General features: G+C 32.7%; 3 protein-coding genes across 3 annotated transcripts; all 3 read left to right on the top strand.

The window, feature by feature from the left end:
• The first annotated feature begins 1,873 nt into the window (after positions 1-1,873).
• On the top strand, positions 1,874-3,603 carry LOC103486905 (uncharacterized protein At5g39865). Its single transcript, XM_008445064.3, has one exon. It carries the CDS (start codon positions 2,190-2,192, stop codon positions 3,294-3,296), a length of 1,107 nt encoding a protein of 368 aa, XP_008443286.1. The 5' UTR covers positions 1,874-2,189; the 3' UTR covers positions 3,297-3,603.
• A 3,607-nt stretch (positions 3,604-7,210) lies between these two features.
• On the top strand, positions 7,211-10,911 carry LOC103486906 (DNA-directed RNA polymerase V subunit 5A). The gene is made up of 4 exons (XM_008445065.3): positions 7,211-7,563; positions 7,890-8,066; positions 8,947-9,060; positions 10,511-10,911. The coding sequence occupies exons 1-4, from the start codon at positions 7,297-7,299 to the stop codon at positions 10,634-10,636; spliced, it is 684 nt and encodes a 227-aa protein (XP_008443287.1). The 5' UTR covers positions 7,211-7,296; the 3' UTR covers positions 10,637-10,911.
• A 1,933-nt stretch (positions 10,912-12,844) lies between these two features.
• LOC103486907 (uncharacterized) lies at positions 12,845-15,164 on the top strand. The gene is made up of 3 exons (XM_051083955.1): positions 12,845-13,236; positions 13,843-14,088; positions 14,713-15,164. The coding sequence occupies exons 1-3, from the start codon at positions 12,993-12,995 to the stop codon at positions 14,964-14,966; spliced, it is 744 nt and encodes a 247-aa protein (XP_050939912.1). The 5' UTR covers positions 12,845-12,992; the 3' UTR covers positions 14,967-15,164.
• The last annotated feature ends 398 nt before the right edge of the window (positions 15,165-15,562 follow it).

The raw sequence follows: 15,562 nt of genomic DNA, 5'->3' as shown, positions 1-15,562 counted from the left end.
CTCTTCTTTAAGTTGAGAGTTTAAATTGATATAATTTATAAAAATTGTGATTTAAATTGATATAATTTACCAAGTTTGTGATTTAAATTGATATTATTATTAATTCAATTGTAATAGATTAATATATTTTAGGAAAATTTTTATAAATTTAACAAACTACTGAAATATTTACCGTCCGTATAACAAAACTCATAAACTTAGTTATTTTTCAAATATTATATGTTTTCTCTTCCATATTTCTTTTCCTCTTGGTTGAGATTTTTCTCCCGTATTTCTTCCTTTCCTCTTCCTTTTTTCTATTGCAATTTCTTTCATTTGTTGGTTTCTTTCTACTTTTTCCTTCTTTTAGATCGTTTAAATTAGCGTAACTAAATCAAAAAATCGTGTATAAAGAGCCAAATCTAAACAATTGTATAAAAAGGATTGTGTACTAAATAACCATAAAAAAATCTTGAAAAATCAAATAGTTGCCCAATTTTGAAAAAAAATACACATTTATATTTGGGTAGACAAATTAAACAAACATATACGAACAATAGACAAATGTAAAGTATACCCCACCCAAATATATTATACGTGTTGTTGACAGATATTACTTTTTTGGGTGGTTTTTTTCGTTTTCAAAATTGTTATTTTGTTGCTTTTGTTATGTTTTAACAAAAGACTCCTCTATTTTTTTTTTGTAAGAAAGAGTCGTTCGTGAAAATAAAGTTATTAAATTTAGAATCACAAGAAATGAGAGCACAACTTTTCATACTAAAAAAACATCTTTAGACAAAAATTGGAAAGTAACTTTTAGAAAAGAATAATTTAAAATATGTTTTGTAGTCATGAAAGTATAAATTATAAAACCTTTTTAGATTTTCTCAATCTATTTTTTTAGGATGGGAATAAATATATAAAATATATTTTCGTAATATATCAGTTCTTTCTTATTTATTTTAGAAGGTTTGAAGTATATATGTATGTGTATTTTGTAAGGGTATATTAGACTTTTACCTTATTATTGGTATATTTTTATAAAATAAAAAATTCATGGTTACTTCTACAAAATCATATCAAGTTATTTTTTTCAACCCATCACAAATATTAAGAAAATTTACTCAAATCACCGATCAACCAAAAGATTAAAACTGGAAGAAGCGAAAGTATATTTAATTATATGTCTAACATTTCTCTTGCTTATAGGTTAGAAGTATGAATATTAATCAGGAAGAAAACAATTAGATTCAAAACCATCCATAAAAAAGAACTTGCTTATTTACTTTTATGTTTCAATAATTTTGTCATTTAAATTAATTTTTCTTGAATTTATAGCGACACTATAAAACCAAAGGTCTTTTTTTAAAATTTAATTGAGTATTTTAAAATATTGATGGAAAACAATAGAAAAATAGATGGAATTAATATTTATAAACTTAATTTTTATAAATAAAAAATTAAAATCAAAATAATTACAAAACTTATTATAGAATTAAAAAAATGTTAAAAGAACTAGATGGATGAATTTAGCGATATTTTATAAATAGTTTTGACATTTTATTATTTTTAAAAATATTTAAAAATTAAATTCTTAAATTAATGTAATTATTGTAATTTCCTCCGTTATTTAAATTTAAAAGTTTAATTTTAAAATTTGTATAAATTAGAAAAAGAAAAAGTCATTTTTTACCATTAAAGATGATAGACATAGAAATAATTGCAATTCAGACCGTATTGTTTTTTTTTGGCGACTTTTGCAATTTGCCAAAATAAACCAAGGAGGAGAATCATTTATCCAAACTCCAAAGTGGAAAGATGCTACTTTTGCAAAGAGTTTTTTTTTCCTTTTAAATAAATAAATAAGAAAAAGGAAAAACATTTCCAAGTCCCAACCGCGTCTCTTCTGGTCATTTTCCGTGATTACGAGAAGAGAGAGATTTGATTTCTTCTTCTTCTCCATCATCTTCTTCTCCATCATCTTCTTCTTCACTCAATTCAGCATTTCCTCACTACTCTCCTTTCCTTTAACCGCCATTTTTTTCTGTACCGGAGCATGAACTTTGAACGACCAGAACCATCAGGACAAGAAGAAGAAGAAGAAGAAGAAGAAGAAAAAGACGAAGCTTTTCAGTTTACAGAGTGATTGATAACCAACGAAACGAAACGAAACGAAACGAGACGAAACCCAGTTCTTCAATTCTCTATCTATGGGCTGCTCTGCTTCCAGACCCATCACCTTCCCTTCCACTAACCCAGAATCTTCTTCTTCTTCCTCTCCCCCAGTTCCCAGAGCTTTCTCTCTTCCCACCCCTCTCATTCACCATCCCCCCATCTCAGACGGCGACACCAACCATCTCGTTACTCTCACTTCAACCACTTACGGTTCTCTCCTTCTTATCGACCGTCCCAAGTCCAATCCCTTGAGATTCTACGGCGACCAAAACGCCGACCGCTCTCTTTCGCCCCACACGGATGATTCCGACCACGCATTGTCGCCAGATTCCGTTATCAATACATGGGAACTCATGGACGGCCTTGATGACGCCTTTGATTTGAGTTCCGACGTTGTTCCTACCCCTCAACTCTCGATTGAGAAAACCCCTTTCAAGCCCGATGGATCGGTGAATTTATTGGAGAAATCGGTGGATTCTGTTGCGCCGTCTTCCTTAGTTAAGCCGCTTTGGCAACATTTGTCTGAAGAAGCTCTGCTTGCGAAATTGGACCCTAATGTTGTATTCAGTTACCGACGAGCTCTTTCTTCCCGGCAGTTAGGCTCCAATGGGTACCGAAAAAACGTCAAATCAGTCGGTTCGAGTCCGGTTTGTTCTTCATTCTCCAATAATTGGCTGCGTCTTCCCGGCGGAGAAGACAAAGTAGTAATCTACTTTACGAGCTTGAGAGGAATTCGAAAAACCTACGAGGATTGTTGTTCGATTCGTACAATCTTCAGAGGTTTTAGAGTTCCAGTCGATGAACGGGACATTTCCATGGATTCATCTTACAGAAAAGAGTTGCAGAGTGCAATTGGAGGGAAGACAGTGAGTTTGCCGCAAGTGTTCATTAGGGGAAAGTACATAGGTGGTGCTGAAGAAATCAAACAGCTAAACGAGTATGGCGAACTGGGGAAGCTTTTGGTGGGATTTCCAGTTTGGAATGTGAAAAGTGAGTGTGAAAGATGTGGGGAAGCAAGGTTTCTGCCATGCCCTAATTGCTATGGCAGCCGGAAGGTGTTTAAAGAAGATGAAGGAGAGTTGAGAAGATGCCCTGATTGCAATGAAAATGGCTTGATAAAGTGCCCAGATTGTTGCTTCTGAATCTGAATGCAAATATTTTAGGTATTTACTCAATCACTTATTCCTACAATGATGAAAATCAAAATGCTTCTTCTTTGCTTGCTGCTTGCTTTGTAATTGTAGGATTTATTTGTTCATGTTCCATGAACAGTGTACAATCATTATCAAGGGAAAAAAACAGGAAAAAAAAAAAAAAACAAGAAGATGATGTTTTCATTTGTTCTTCAACATATATTGAGTTATGTAGTATAGACTTTGACATCATTCTGCGTTGGGATGGTGTCCTAAACATGTTATATGCATTCTCAATGTTGTTTGGCATTAAAAATGTTCATATCTTACTATATGTTATATAGGTTATACAACTGTTCTTGAGTTCTACAGATGTTCATATCTTGAAACTGTTTTCTCAAATAGTATGAACTACTGATGTTTGACATGTTTCTATGTTTATCTTCGGTCCCTTCGTTAGGTTTCTATGTTTATCTTTGAATGTCGGTGATTAAGACTTCTATAATTATTTGTTAGGTCTTATTCTTCTTGATTTGAATTTTTTCTCTAATGGGTTCCCTCTGTAGGTTTTAACTTTTTGAATGCCCTTCTATTCTTGCATTCCATTTCTAAATGAAAGTTCAACTTTTCATAAAAGAAAAATATTGATTTCGACATACCCTTTTTTGACATGCCATTTTATTAGCACTTATATGAAGAATATTCTAATATGTCACATCTTTGAGAACTAGAATGCAAAATGCGGGAAATTTGAATGAATATCTTAGATAGGTAGTTTAATCCATTACTTGCTTCTGGTTTATGATGACTTATCTTTCGACAAACTATTTTCATAGCTCTCTTAACACTTAAAAAGGTTAGCTTCTCTCTCTAAGTAACATTTCCAAAGCTTCTCATCAGGTCTTGTAGTTTGCTTTATACTTGAAGCACTTTGTTTTGTAGTTTTTCACCTTTCAAAGTTCTTCTTTTGGCTTTTAATTCAAATTTGACATGTAATCATCATTTGTTAAATAAGTTGGGTTTCTTTTTTTGTCTCCTTTTTATATTCATCTCTTTTGGCTAGGCCTTTCTTCTTCTTTCTTCTTTGGTTCTTTTGTTTATCTTAGTGAAAAGTTGGTTTTTCATTAGAAAAAATAAAAAACATTGAACAGAGTCGTGCTAGACAGTTAAAGCAGATTGTTTCTAACACTATAGATTGACTAGTTTGATATTGAAGATAGACATTCATTTTAGAATTGGTTTCTGAAATAGTAGTCAGTACTCACATTAACAAAGTTCTATGCTCGGACATTTTATCAAATCTTTTAAGAAGCACATTGGAAATATTTTTTATTATAAGAGTTGGGCATGTGCGAGTTTTTTTCACACCCAAATATTGTAGGATCAAGTGGATTGTCTCATTAGATTAATCGATATGCATGTAAGCTAGTTCAAAAACTCATGATCGTCAAAGGAAGGAAAGAACTTGAATGCAAAACCCAAAAAATTTGTGAATGTCCTTTATAGGTTAGGAACCTTATCTCTATAATTTTATCCATGACTTCAAGGGTGTTTAGAAATTTTAGACTAAGGTCGGGTGGAATTTTAGGGGTAATATGGAGAATGTTGGAATGGGTCAGAAATCAAGTGTAGAATGAAAATCAGATTGTGAAGTGTGAAAACATCGAAGAAAAATGTTTAGTTGAATACTGTGTGAACTTAATTAGTTTGGTACGTGAAATTTGAAACGATGAAAAAAGAACATTTTCTTGTAATATTTAGTTACATAGTTTTTAAAGTGTTTACTTGTCTAAAAGCTATTTTCAAAAGTCATTTCATGCATACTTCTAGTATTTTGTTTCAGTCTTTTTTAGCTAACTTTAAATCTTTCAAAATTACTTTGCACTACCTAGCAACAAAATGACAGAAAGCAGTCACTCACAAAGTCACAAAGTTGTCTTGGGGAGGGTAAGTGCTTCAAATGAAACACACTTTTACTAATGGAAAACAACAAAATCCTAATGAAAATATTATCTACTGAAATTTGAAAAATGGTACCAGGAGCTGTCCATTGCATAATTGTACGATACATTGCTGTATGTCTTAAGAGTCCAATGCATACCTTTTCAATAAGATCAACCCCACCACTATCCCCATTTCTAAATTTCTAAATTCAAAAGTTGAAGTTTAATTTTATATTTCTAAGTTATAACGGTGCAATACTATTTTTTACCCATTGAGGAATTTCTAAGACGAGAATTGTCTCTTTGTTATCTATAAGATCAAAACGAGTTTGGTTTAGTGATATTAGTAGATTTTCCAACTTTAAACGTTGAAGGATTAATTCTCCACATGACATGACTTTTTTTTTTTTTTGTACTATCTAGCATTGGAGATTTGGATCTATGACTTTGAGGTTGATTGTACGAACAACATGCTAGTTGAGCTAGCATATTTTGATAGTAACATGACCACTTTTTTTTACGGTCTTTTCTAAGATTGCATCATGATTTTAGTCCATTAAAATAAAAAAATTGAATCATATATGCATTTGACATCTTTTTCTTTTGTACATAAAATGGCAGGTTGTCTTTAATTTGGCTGCCTTTTAACCAAATTAAACAAAAGGTATGGATTTAAACAAGTTTAAAGTTGTAACCACTCATTATAAGTATAGAGTTTTAGTTTTAAGAGGGGAAAAAAAAAAAGAAAAATGTGACTTTTTTTTTTTTTAATTTAAAAACTGAAATAAAAATTGATACAATTTTTTATTTAAAACTTTCTACTTTATGAAATTGCAATTTCGGACAAAGGTTGCAATCTTAACCTTAAGCTTGAGAAAGCATTGCAATTCTTACTTTCTCACAAGTCTCTGCATTCCAATATTTGATAATAAGAAAAGAGAAAAAGATTATCTTGCACCAAGCAAAGATCTAAAGTGCAATATATGTCTCAAACCCAAAGAAAATTGAGAGTTGGACATAGGAAAACACACATGACTAAAATAAAAAAAAAAAGAAGCTAGTCTCGAGTTTTGGGCTGATCAGTAGAGCCAATGAATGTATACTGATAGAGAAATAATCGAGTCGTGATTGATTTCAAACTCTAGAACCTCACATCGATAATTGCCATGATGTTGTCGAAATTATACAACAAGCTCTTGTTAGAAAAAATGCATTATAAATAGTCACACTATAGCCACAAAAGATAATAGAAAGTAATTTCCTAAGAGGAGTTTTAACTATATTTTTTTGTGGTTAACTAAACTATATACTATGTATGCTAACTTAAGTATTCAAAATGTGGCAAGTTTGACTCCACACTTGTGCGAAAAGCTTTCATACAGGTGAACTCATAATATGAAACTAAACTAGAAAAATCGAGTTAGCAAACAAGATTGGATGAGGTTCACGTGAGACAACGTCAAATACACGCGAGTTTCATGCATCAATAACTATCATTTTTGGTTAATGAAAATTTGTCAAGCTTTAGATGTAAAAATGACATGAAAGGAGAAAGCTACTTTTCTGGGCAAATCTTATAAGTTTTTTAAAATTATTGAATAGTTCATACCTGCATCAATCAAACTTAGAATTATCCAAATTTAATGTTATTAAAATTTATAAGTTTATACAATTTTTTTATCTAGTTTTTTTTTTAAATAAAAACTAATGCACTAGTGAAAATCAAATATAAAACACAAATTGCATCGCAACGAGTTTAATTTAGTAGCCAAAGTAAGTCTAACTCAATAGTAATAAATATGATTCTTTGCTCCAATATTTGATACTCAAATCTCCACAAAAGTATTACTAAACTAATATATATATATATTTTGATATTTGCTAAAATAACCCCCAAAAGACACAAATAGATCGCTTTTAAAAATAACATTAAATTTAAGGAGTAAAAAGAAATTATGCAAAAGTTGAAGGCATAATTGTGAATTTTCCAAACTTTTCCCCATTTCTAAAGCAAGAAAAAAAGAAGGAGACGCTGTACGCTCTATTATAGGAGAGAGGGAGCGAAAATGGAGGAAGATGGGTTTGAAGCAGAGCCGAATCCTGTGGAGTTCGGCACTTGCTTGAGTTCCTACATCGATGATGGAACCACTGAGAGCCACAGATACTTCCTTTCTCGAAGAACAGTTGTGGAGATGCTTAAGGACCGAGGTTACACTATCAACTCCCCCGATATCGACCTCTCTCTTCAACAATTCCGAGATATTTTTGGCCAATACCCCGACGTTGATCGCCTAAAACTATACGCCGCTCATCACTCCGATCCCTCCAAAAGAGTATGCCTCCTCCGCTTCTTGCATTGTTTATTCCTTCCCGCTTCTTGTTTGTCTTAGTTATTCAAATTAGGGTGGAATAATGTGAGTATAGAAAGAGCGTTGATTCATTCTGTAGATTTCTTTTAGATTTATTGTTGAAATGCAACGGACCGAATTGCTTACCTTTCTCTACTAGTTTATGATTCACGGAGGATTACTGAGGGAAATGCTTTACTAAGCCTGGACGAAACGTGGAAATTATTGAGAAATGTCTGAAAGGTTGATAATATAAATATAGTACTTTTTTATAATATTTGTTATTTCGTAACCGAATGTTGATTTTGCAGGTTCTTGTAGTATTCTGTGGAACTGGTGCAGTAAAAGTTAATGCTATTCGCAATATTGCTGGCCAAATTGCTAATAAGGACAGTTTGCATGGTCTTATTTTAATTGTGCAAAATCAAATTACAAACCAAGCCATGAAAGCAGTTGAGCTTTTCTCGTTTAAGGTTGAAATATTCCAGGTTCGTTCCTTGAAGTTGTGTATGAATTTCTTTAGTTGACAGAAACATGAGCAGCGTCTTGGTAAATGCTTGGTCTCAACGAGTCATTTATTTGTTACCATGCTGTGTTTTTAGTGTTTTCTTCCTACTTAAGTTTTTCGTGTATTCAACACAATGGACATTTCTGAAGTTGTTTTCTGAGTATACTAACAACTGAAGTTGGCATTGACATGGGGAGACCTGGTGAGGGAACAACTAACAATAGTTTGCCATGATAAAAAAGAGAAATAACTTAAGGAAGTAGAGATTTCGGGAAGTGAGACAATAGAGTGAACCCGACAATAACAAAATGTAGTAATACAGGAAGGGTTCTAAACCTTTTATTTTTTTTCTTAATTTCCCGAAAGAGGGTGATGGGAAGCTTGTCATGTTTATTAATCTTGTCCATGAAATTTTAGCGAGGAAATAATAATTTTTCTAGAGAAAGAAGCCTTCAATCGCTACTGCACGGGGACTGTGAATGTAAAAATATAGTCACTTTTGTTGAGGATCTCACGTCGGAAAGATAGGGAAACCTCACAATCTTTAAAAGATGTATGGTTTTGAGATGAAACCCCATTTTTCTGAAATAACTTCCTACATTCTAGCAATCCTCAAACAATTTCAATCTTGAACATAGAGAATAAGGTTCTTTTATTGGGCATAATTTTTTTGTTTGCTCTTGTATGTTCTATCATAATGAAGCGTGGTCTTTTTTTAGAAAGATAATCTTAAAAAGTTCATATCTTGAATTATATGTTGCTCATTTTTTTTAATAATTTTATTTTATGGTTTATCTTATTTTGAGACATTTTTCTATATTTCCTCAAATGACTGCACTGTTATTTTTTTCTGGTATCAGATTACTGACTTGCTCGTCAACATCACAAAGCATGCTTTAAAGCCGAACCATCAAGTACTAACGGAGGAAGAAAAACAAAAGCTTTTGAAACAATACAGTATAGAGGAAAAACAGGTAAAATATGGAAAAGTACCATAAACAATATCTTGGCAGTTCAGTTTTCAATTTCACTATCTTCCATTGGTGATTACTTAATTCTGAATTATATTTCCTTCCGCGTGATTGCCTGTAGACTAAACTCTTTCTCATCTTAAACATGCTCCCCTGAACGAACATCAATTTCTTCTTTTCAATATTTATGCTAACCGCTGGTAAGAGTCATATGTCAAAGGACATCTTTCAATATTTTCGGGGATGCTACAGCTGGGATTTTGAGTGAGCATACGGTATCTCTATCTCATTTTGGACTACCATTTTTTGGGGGGGGGGGGGGGGGGGGGGGTAAAACTCATCTCAAGTGTGACATCATATAGGCTTATTATGTCCTCCAATTATTAAGTTTCATTAGGGGGCGTTTGGACATCTGGCTTGGCACCTTAAGCTTGGGTGCAATATCTGGAAGTTTGGGTCTAGGAAAATTGTGCATTAGAGGGTTTAGGGACTTTTGTTCTAGGAAAAGTGCATATGCGGTGCTGCCTTGCACGTTTAGGAAAACTATTTGTGGTGCATGAATAATGTACTACTTCTCAAGCCGATTGGTGCCTCTAATTAAACCTGAGCTTTGGAACTTCTCTTACAAATGTGGTTTGGGCTTAGAAAGTGAATCCCACCCAACCTAGGGGTTTGTATATTAAATCTATGAGGGTTTGAGAAGATTGAGTTTATAATAACTGCGTCTGCAGTTTGAGTAGAAAGCTTTGGTTTGAGAAAACTGTGGGAGGTTGAATAGCGAGTTACTGTTCTAGCCTATTGGTTTTTCCAATTAAACCTGGGTTTGGCAGCTTCTCTCTATATGTGGTGTGGCTTCTAGCCAAACATATGCACGAAACACCCCCTTAGTGCTATGGAAAGAATAATTGAGAAGATACGGTTGTTGGGGGCTCAAGTAACTCAGCCCATCCCATCAAAAAAGAAAAGTCGACCCATTACATGATACCTCGCTTCAGACAAAAATCAATAATTAATATTTTGTGCGCTTGGTAGAGGGAATATATTGATTTTTTACGTTTTACTTTTTATAAAAAAATCTAGCTTTCATGCAGAAAAAAAATGAAGGAATAATTGAACTTTAAAGAGCTCTTTCCCGTAGCATTTACGACTTGAGTAACAGGAGTTACTACGTTAAAGCACAAAAACAGTTGCATATCTCTATTTCGTTTCGACATCACTTTAGCCTTTTGGATCAATTCGTCCATACAAGATCAATGGAAGGGGCTAAATATTTCTTAGAGTTGTTGAAGGTTCCAGTCGCCCTGTTTGGAAAATAGGAATTGTGAAACAAAGCAATACAACCATTTCTGCTATGTGCAATTGCTTCTTGAATTCTCATGGACTCTGTTTCTTAAACTAATTACAAACAGTTGTTCAACCTCTAGTCTTCACGCCTACTTTCAATACAATGCAGCTTCCTCGTATGTTACGTACGGATGCTATCGCTCGATATTATGGACTGGAGAAAGGGCAAGTTGTGAAAGTGACTTACGATGGTGATATGACTAGTGCACACGTAACTTACCGTTGTGTTTGGTGATGGACCTATAGACACAGGTTTCACCAATCAACTTTTCAATTTCTTCCCCCATAAAACTCAGATTAGTTTTTGTCTTAAACTTCTATGTTCCAGAACTTCTTGTATTTAATAGGGGTTTCGAGTGCAGATTTTTATGATTATGGGTTTCTTCAAGCAATCTGTATCCACAATTACTGCAGCCATGCTTAACAAGGTACTTGTAACTCCCTCCAGTTCTGTATGAGTATGAAAGAAAAGGAATGAAGCTAGTTGTAGATGTATTTATATCTTTTTCATTCCTTCATGTGTGAGAAACAAAACAATATTCTAATCCTCACTCTTAACTTGTGAAGTATTTGTTTTGGATGGCAAGAGACTATGATGCCTGGAAAAGTGGAGAATCAACCAAATTTTAAAAATAAGAATAGAAGTATTTTTTACTAAAGATATGAAGTATTATAATAAATTTAGTTATATAGAACCTTTAATCAGAACAATATTTTATTTCATAATAGTTAGCAACTTTAGCATTGAACTAAATAACTAAAAATATTTATAAATATTACAAATTCTTATTTTCTACCAATATAGACCATAATGAACTTACTATATGTGTTGTAATAGATATGTATAGTAGTTTATTGCGATATGTGTTGTAATAGATCCATATAGTCTATTGCAATATCTGTGTTGTAATAGATCCATATAGTAGTCTATTGCGATCTTTAGTTGGTAAGTTGATGTTAAGAGTTTTTCTTTTATTTTTGTTTTTTTTTTTTGGAAAAAATAACCATCACCACTATTAATTTGTTTGCTTTACTTTTTTTTCTTTCTTTTTGTTGAAAAGTTTCAAAAGGCCAGATCCAAATTGTGGTTCCTTCTTTTAATGCTTATAATGTTGATGGTGGGTGTGTGGGACATATTGGATGAGCTTAATATTTAATGTAAATGAAAACTTTTAACCAGAAAATTAAGAATTAAATATTGCAATTAAATAATTATGTTGTTTATTGGTTTTAAAAATTATATAATTTAACTATTGGGTCTATGTATATTGTCACGTTAAAAAATAATTGCTACACATTCATTGCCTTTTGTGTTTTTTATTTATCCCTTGTCATTAGGAATTAGAATTTGTGAATTATTCTTAAGCTATGCTTTTGTTGACCTACTTTTGTTTATATTAATTCCCATTTTTCTTTTTATTTTATTTTTGATGTTGTTCCCATTTATACGAAATTATCTTGTTATCTAATGCTATTTACAATTCAATTTAGTTTATTACCATATTAATATGATGTCAATTTAATCATAAATCAGTTCATTTCAAACATCGATGTTTGTTCAATCTTCCATCTACACAATTTTAAACTGAACAATAAAAATGAACCTAAATTGAATTGGTTAAAACATATTGGTATGTTAGGGTAAGATTGAATTGAAATTCATTTTTATTTCAACAATTTTAATGAAATTTGTTTAAAATAAAAAGTTGTTTTTGAGTAGTCAACATTACTCTATTATTATTTATAAGAAGGTATTTCAAAATTCTCGTTAAAAGAACATTATAAATATTGGACATCAAGACTTTTCCATGGAGCAGAAACAACCTGATGTTCACCTTATCAACCAATGGACCAATTGTACATGTGGACTAAAATATCATATCCGATCTTTCAAAAAATTTCGTTGCTATTCCCCCCACCCCACCCCACCCACCCCCCCCCCCCCCCCCCCCCCCCCCCCCCCCCAAAAGTTATCAATTGATATTTTTTTTAATTAAAAAAATTTAGAAAATATTTACAAAAATATTACAAAATTCTAGACTATATCGAATATTTAAAATGTTTCAATAATAAAATATATATACCTTTTAATATATATATATATAATTAATATTTTTTTTAAAAGAATTATTAATCCATTAAACATAAAATTAAAATACTGTCACATTTTTTAATTTATGTAAAATTGATATTAAAGCGTTTGAAACCGACACTTATAGTATTTTACTAAAAAGGTAAAAGTGTTTATGATTTTGATAAGAATATGAAAATTTGCTCTATTCTATTTTTAAAATATTTGATCAATTTTGTCATTTTCTCCATTATTAAACACTCTATTAATATTTAATTCGAAAATTACTTGTTGATCTTATCAACTTCGTCATTTTGACGTCACATTCAGAGAGATATTATCGCCTAAAACTCAGACTCCGTAAACCCTAAACTCTCCTCGAATCAAACCTCCAAGAATGGCGATCTCAACGTCATCCGACCCACTCATGTAAGTTTCTCTCAATTACTTCACGAACGCGAGATATTTATTTATTCCTTCTGAACTCCATCCCACTCGAGAGAAGACGATCGAAGCAGAGATGGGTAGCACCCCTAACGATTTCTCAGTCGTTATTCTCCCTTCTGATGGCGGCATCGATTCCCGCCCACTTTTGTCTGACAAAGATAAAGAGCCTGAAGACGCTGATCATTGGCACGATTGTTCTCAAAACCTTTCCTCCGATGAGGATTTCTCCGATCTCGATCTTTTGCAGTTTGTTCGTCTTGAGGGCTCCGACAAGGCTGGGAATCGTATCCTCCGTGTCGTTGGAAAGTACTTCCCTGGTAAAGAAGCTAATTGAAGAATTATGCTCTCATTCATAATTAGTTCTTCTATACGTTTACGTTACACTCTTTTGCTTCACTACTCGGTTTATAATTCAGCATAATTATTTGGTCCTGGTCTAGACTGTCTATCATTGATTGAGATGAAATTTAATTTTATTTTAATGTGTTCATAATTGCTACTTCATTATGAATTCCTTCTTGGCAAACCTTCCAGATGATAATTTTAATGTTCTTACAAGCTCTATTAGAGAACTTAATTTCTAGTTATCCAATAAATCAGCTTCGTCAACTATTTCTAAATTTGAGACCAAGTGGAAACTGATTTAGAAGTTGGATTATTTAGACCCATTAAATATTCGTGACCAATTTTTAACCAATTTTTTAGTTAATCTCTTCTTACTGTTCTTAGCCTCTATCTTCTGAAGTTATCGATGAACAATTCATGCCCATATCTTCTGTTGTCATCATCAAAAAGTAGATAGGTCTAATGGTTGTAGCACAAAACTTCTGTTTAGAAATATTTAATATTGTTTAATATTTTCTTGTCTAAGAATTCAGATAACTCCAATTTGTTTTCTAAATATGAAATTTCTTCTAACACAGCTGTTGTTGTAAGTGGAGAGCGGCTGAAGAGATATATCTTCCATAAATTCCAGAACGAATTGTCTGAGGGTCCATTTTGCATTGTGTACTTTCATACTACTGCCCAGAAGGATGATAATTGTCCAGGCCTTACTATCTTGAGGTGGATTTATGAAGAACTTCCATCTGATTACAAGGATAGACTTCAATTTCTCTACTTTGTACATCCTGGTCTCCGTTCGAGGCTTGTCTTGGCGACTTTTGGCCGTTTTTTTCCTAAGTGGCGGGTGAGTGTGTTCGCTATACTGGTTTCCAAATGTAACTATCAGGTTGAATTTGTTGACATTTTCTTGGTTTCCTTAATTAAATTATGTTCTGACGTTTTTGAACTGTTTATTTATAACTTTCACTTCTTGGTTGATGGATATGATTCATCTTCTTACAAGTGCTTCAGTAAGACATTAGTTTTCTTCTTTTGGATTTCATAAACTTTGAAAATTTTACTATTGCTTTTGCAATCTATTATCATTTTCTTTTGTTGCAGGAATTTTCATAGATTTTTAGTTAACATGTTTACAATCTCTCTCTCTCTCTCTCTCTCTCTCTCTTACATTATTGATGTATTATTTGGGGAATGAAAAGGGAAGAAACAGAAAACCGTTCTTCTTTGTAGGGATGCGTGCGACACTGTATCCCTGAGAAATTATTAGTTTTTGAAAAGTTTTCTTCCTCCCAATTCTTAAAAGCAGCCTACTAGAATATGTAAGCTTTAGCAGTGGGAAGAACCAATTGTACGACTGATTATGGTTGTCTACATCCTTGAAATTTTGTGCTATCTGTTTCCTCTAATGTATGTCTTTAGTAATTGATGGTTCACATTTGTTTGACAAGATTTTTTCTCTTTTGGTAGATTGTACTGGAAAATCAAGTATGTGAGCCGCCTTCAGTATCTTTCGGAAGATATAAAAAAGGGAGAGGTTGAGATTCCCGACTTTGTGAAAAGTCACGATGAAGTTCTTGAACACAGACCACTGACAGATTATGGCATTGAACCCGATTCCCTCAATGTCACGGAGGTACCTTATTCTGCCAACTCCGTTTGGAGATATGAGGAGAGATGGATGTCAAGGCAGTACATGACATAGTAAGCTCGGTTAAAGAAGTTGTATTTGATCTTAGCCAGCTCCAAGGCTCCTGAGCAATTAACACGAGCCATGGCTAAACAAAAGTATCTGTACATTCGAATTGTGCTTTGTTGTGCAGCTTGATTGGTAACTTCTTTAGTGTTTCTTGTAAACTAAGGGGAATGTTATTTATGATAAGCTACCGATGTTTGATTTTAATTTATTTGTATGGTTATAGTTGATAGCTTAGTCAACATCTTATGCTATGCATCGTTATTGGAGATTTTAGATGTGTAGGATTACTGTTGTTGTGTACCTCATAGGTCTGTTCTTTATGGTTCTGTTTCTTACTAAACTTTGCTCGTATCCTTACTCCTCACTGAAATGATCTTGTTTATGTCATATAACGGAAAGAGAAATTATGGTATTTAGGGTGAGTTTGATATGATTTTTGAAAAAGTAGTACAACCTAGAGGATCGGTGGAAAAATATTTCCTTATAGCTTATTACAAGCATTTTTCAATTTTTTTTATGAAACTTTAATAACTCTGGAAGGTACTTTTAGAGTAAGTATTTCTCTTAGAATAAGTACCTACTCTGCGTCACATGTAATTCAT

This window comes from Cucumis melo, chromosome 4 (genome assembly GCF_025177605.1).
Source record: "Cucumis melo cultivar AY chromosome 4, USDA_Cmelo_AY_1.0, whole genome shotgun sequence".
NCBI lineage: Eukaryota > Viridiplantae > Streptophyta > Magnoliopsida > Cucurbitales > Cucurbitaceae > Cucumis > Cucumis melo.
Note: the sequence above shows the minus strand (reverse complement) of the source record. Positions and strands in the feature narration are given on the sequence as shown.

Excerpts from the sequence above, each read along its gene's own strand:
- LOC103486905 (XM_008445064.3), top strand. The coding sequence starts at position 2,190 with ATGGGCTGCTCTGCTTCCAGACCCATCACCTTCCCTTCCACTAACCCA.
- LOC103486906 (XM_008445065.3), top strand. The coding sequence starts at position 7,297 with ATGGAGGAAGATGGGTTTGAAGCAGAGCCGAATCCTGTGGAGTTCGGC. Across the intron at positions 8,067-8,946 it reads TTAAGGTTGAAATATTCCAG|ATTACTGACTTGCTCGTCAA; the intron begins GTTCGTTCCTTG and ends TTCTGGTATCAG. Across the intron at positions 9,061-10,510 it reads ACAGTATAGAGGAAAAACAG|CTTCCTCGTATGTTACGTAC; the intron begins GTAAAATATGGA and ends AATACAATGCAG.
- LOC103486907 (XM_051083955.1), top strand. The coding sequence starts at position 12,993 with ATGGGTAGCACCCCTAACGATTTCTCAGTCGTTATTCTCCCTTCTGAT. Across the intron at positions 13,237-13,842 it reads CGTTGGAAAGTACTTCCCTG|CTGTTGTTGTAAGTGGAGAG; the intron begins GTAAAGAAGCTA and ends CTTCTAACACAG. Across the intron at positions 14,089-14,712 it reads TGTCTTGGCGACTTTTGGCC|ATTTTTTCTCTTTTGGTAGA; the intron begins GTTTTTTTCCTA and ends TTGTTTGACAAG.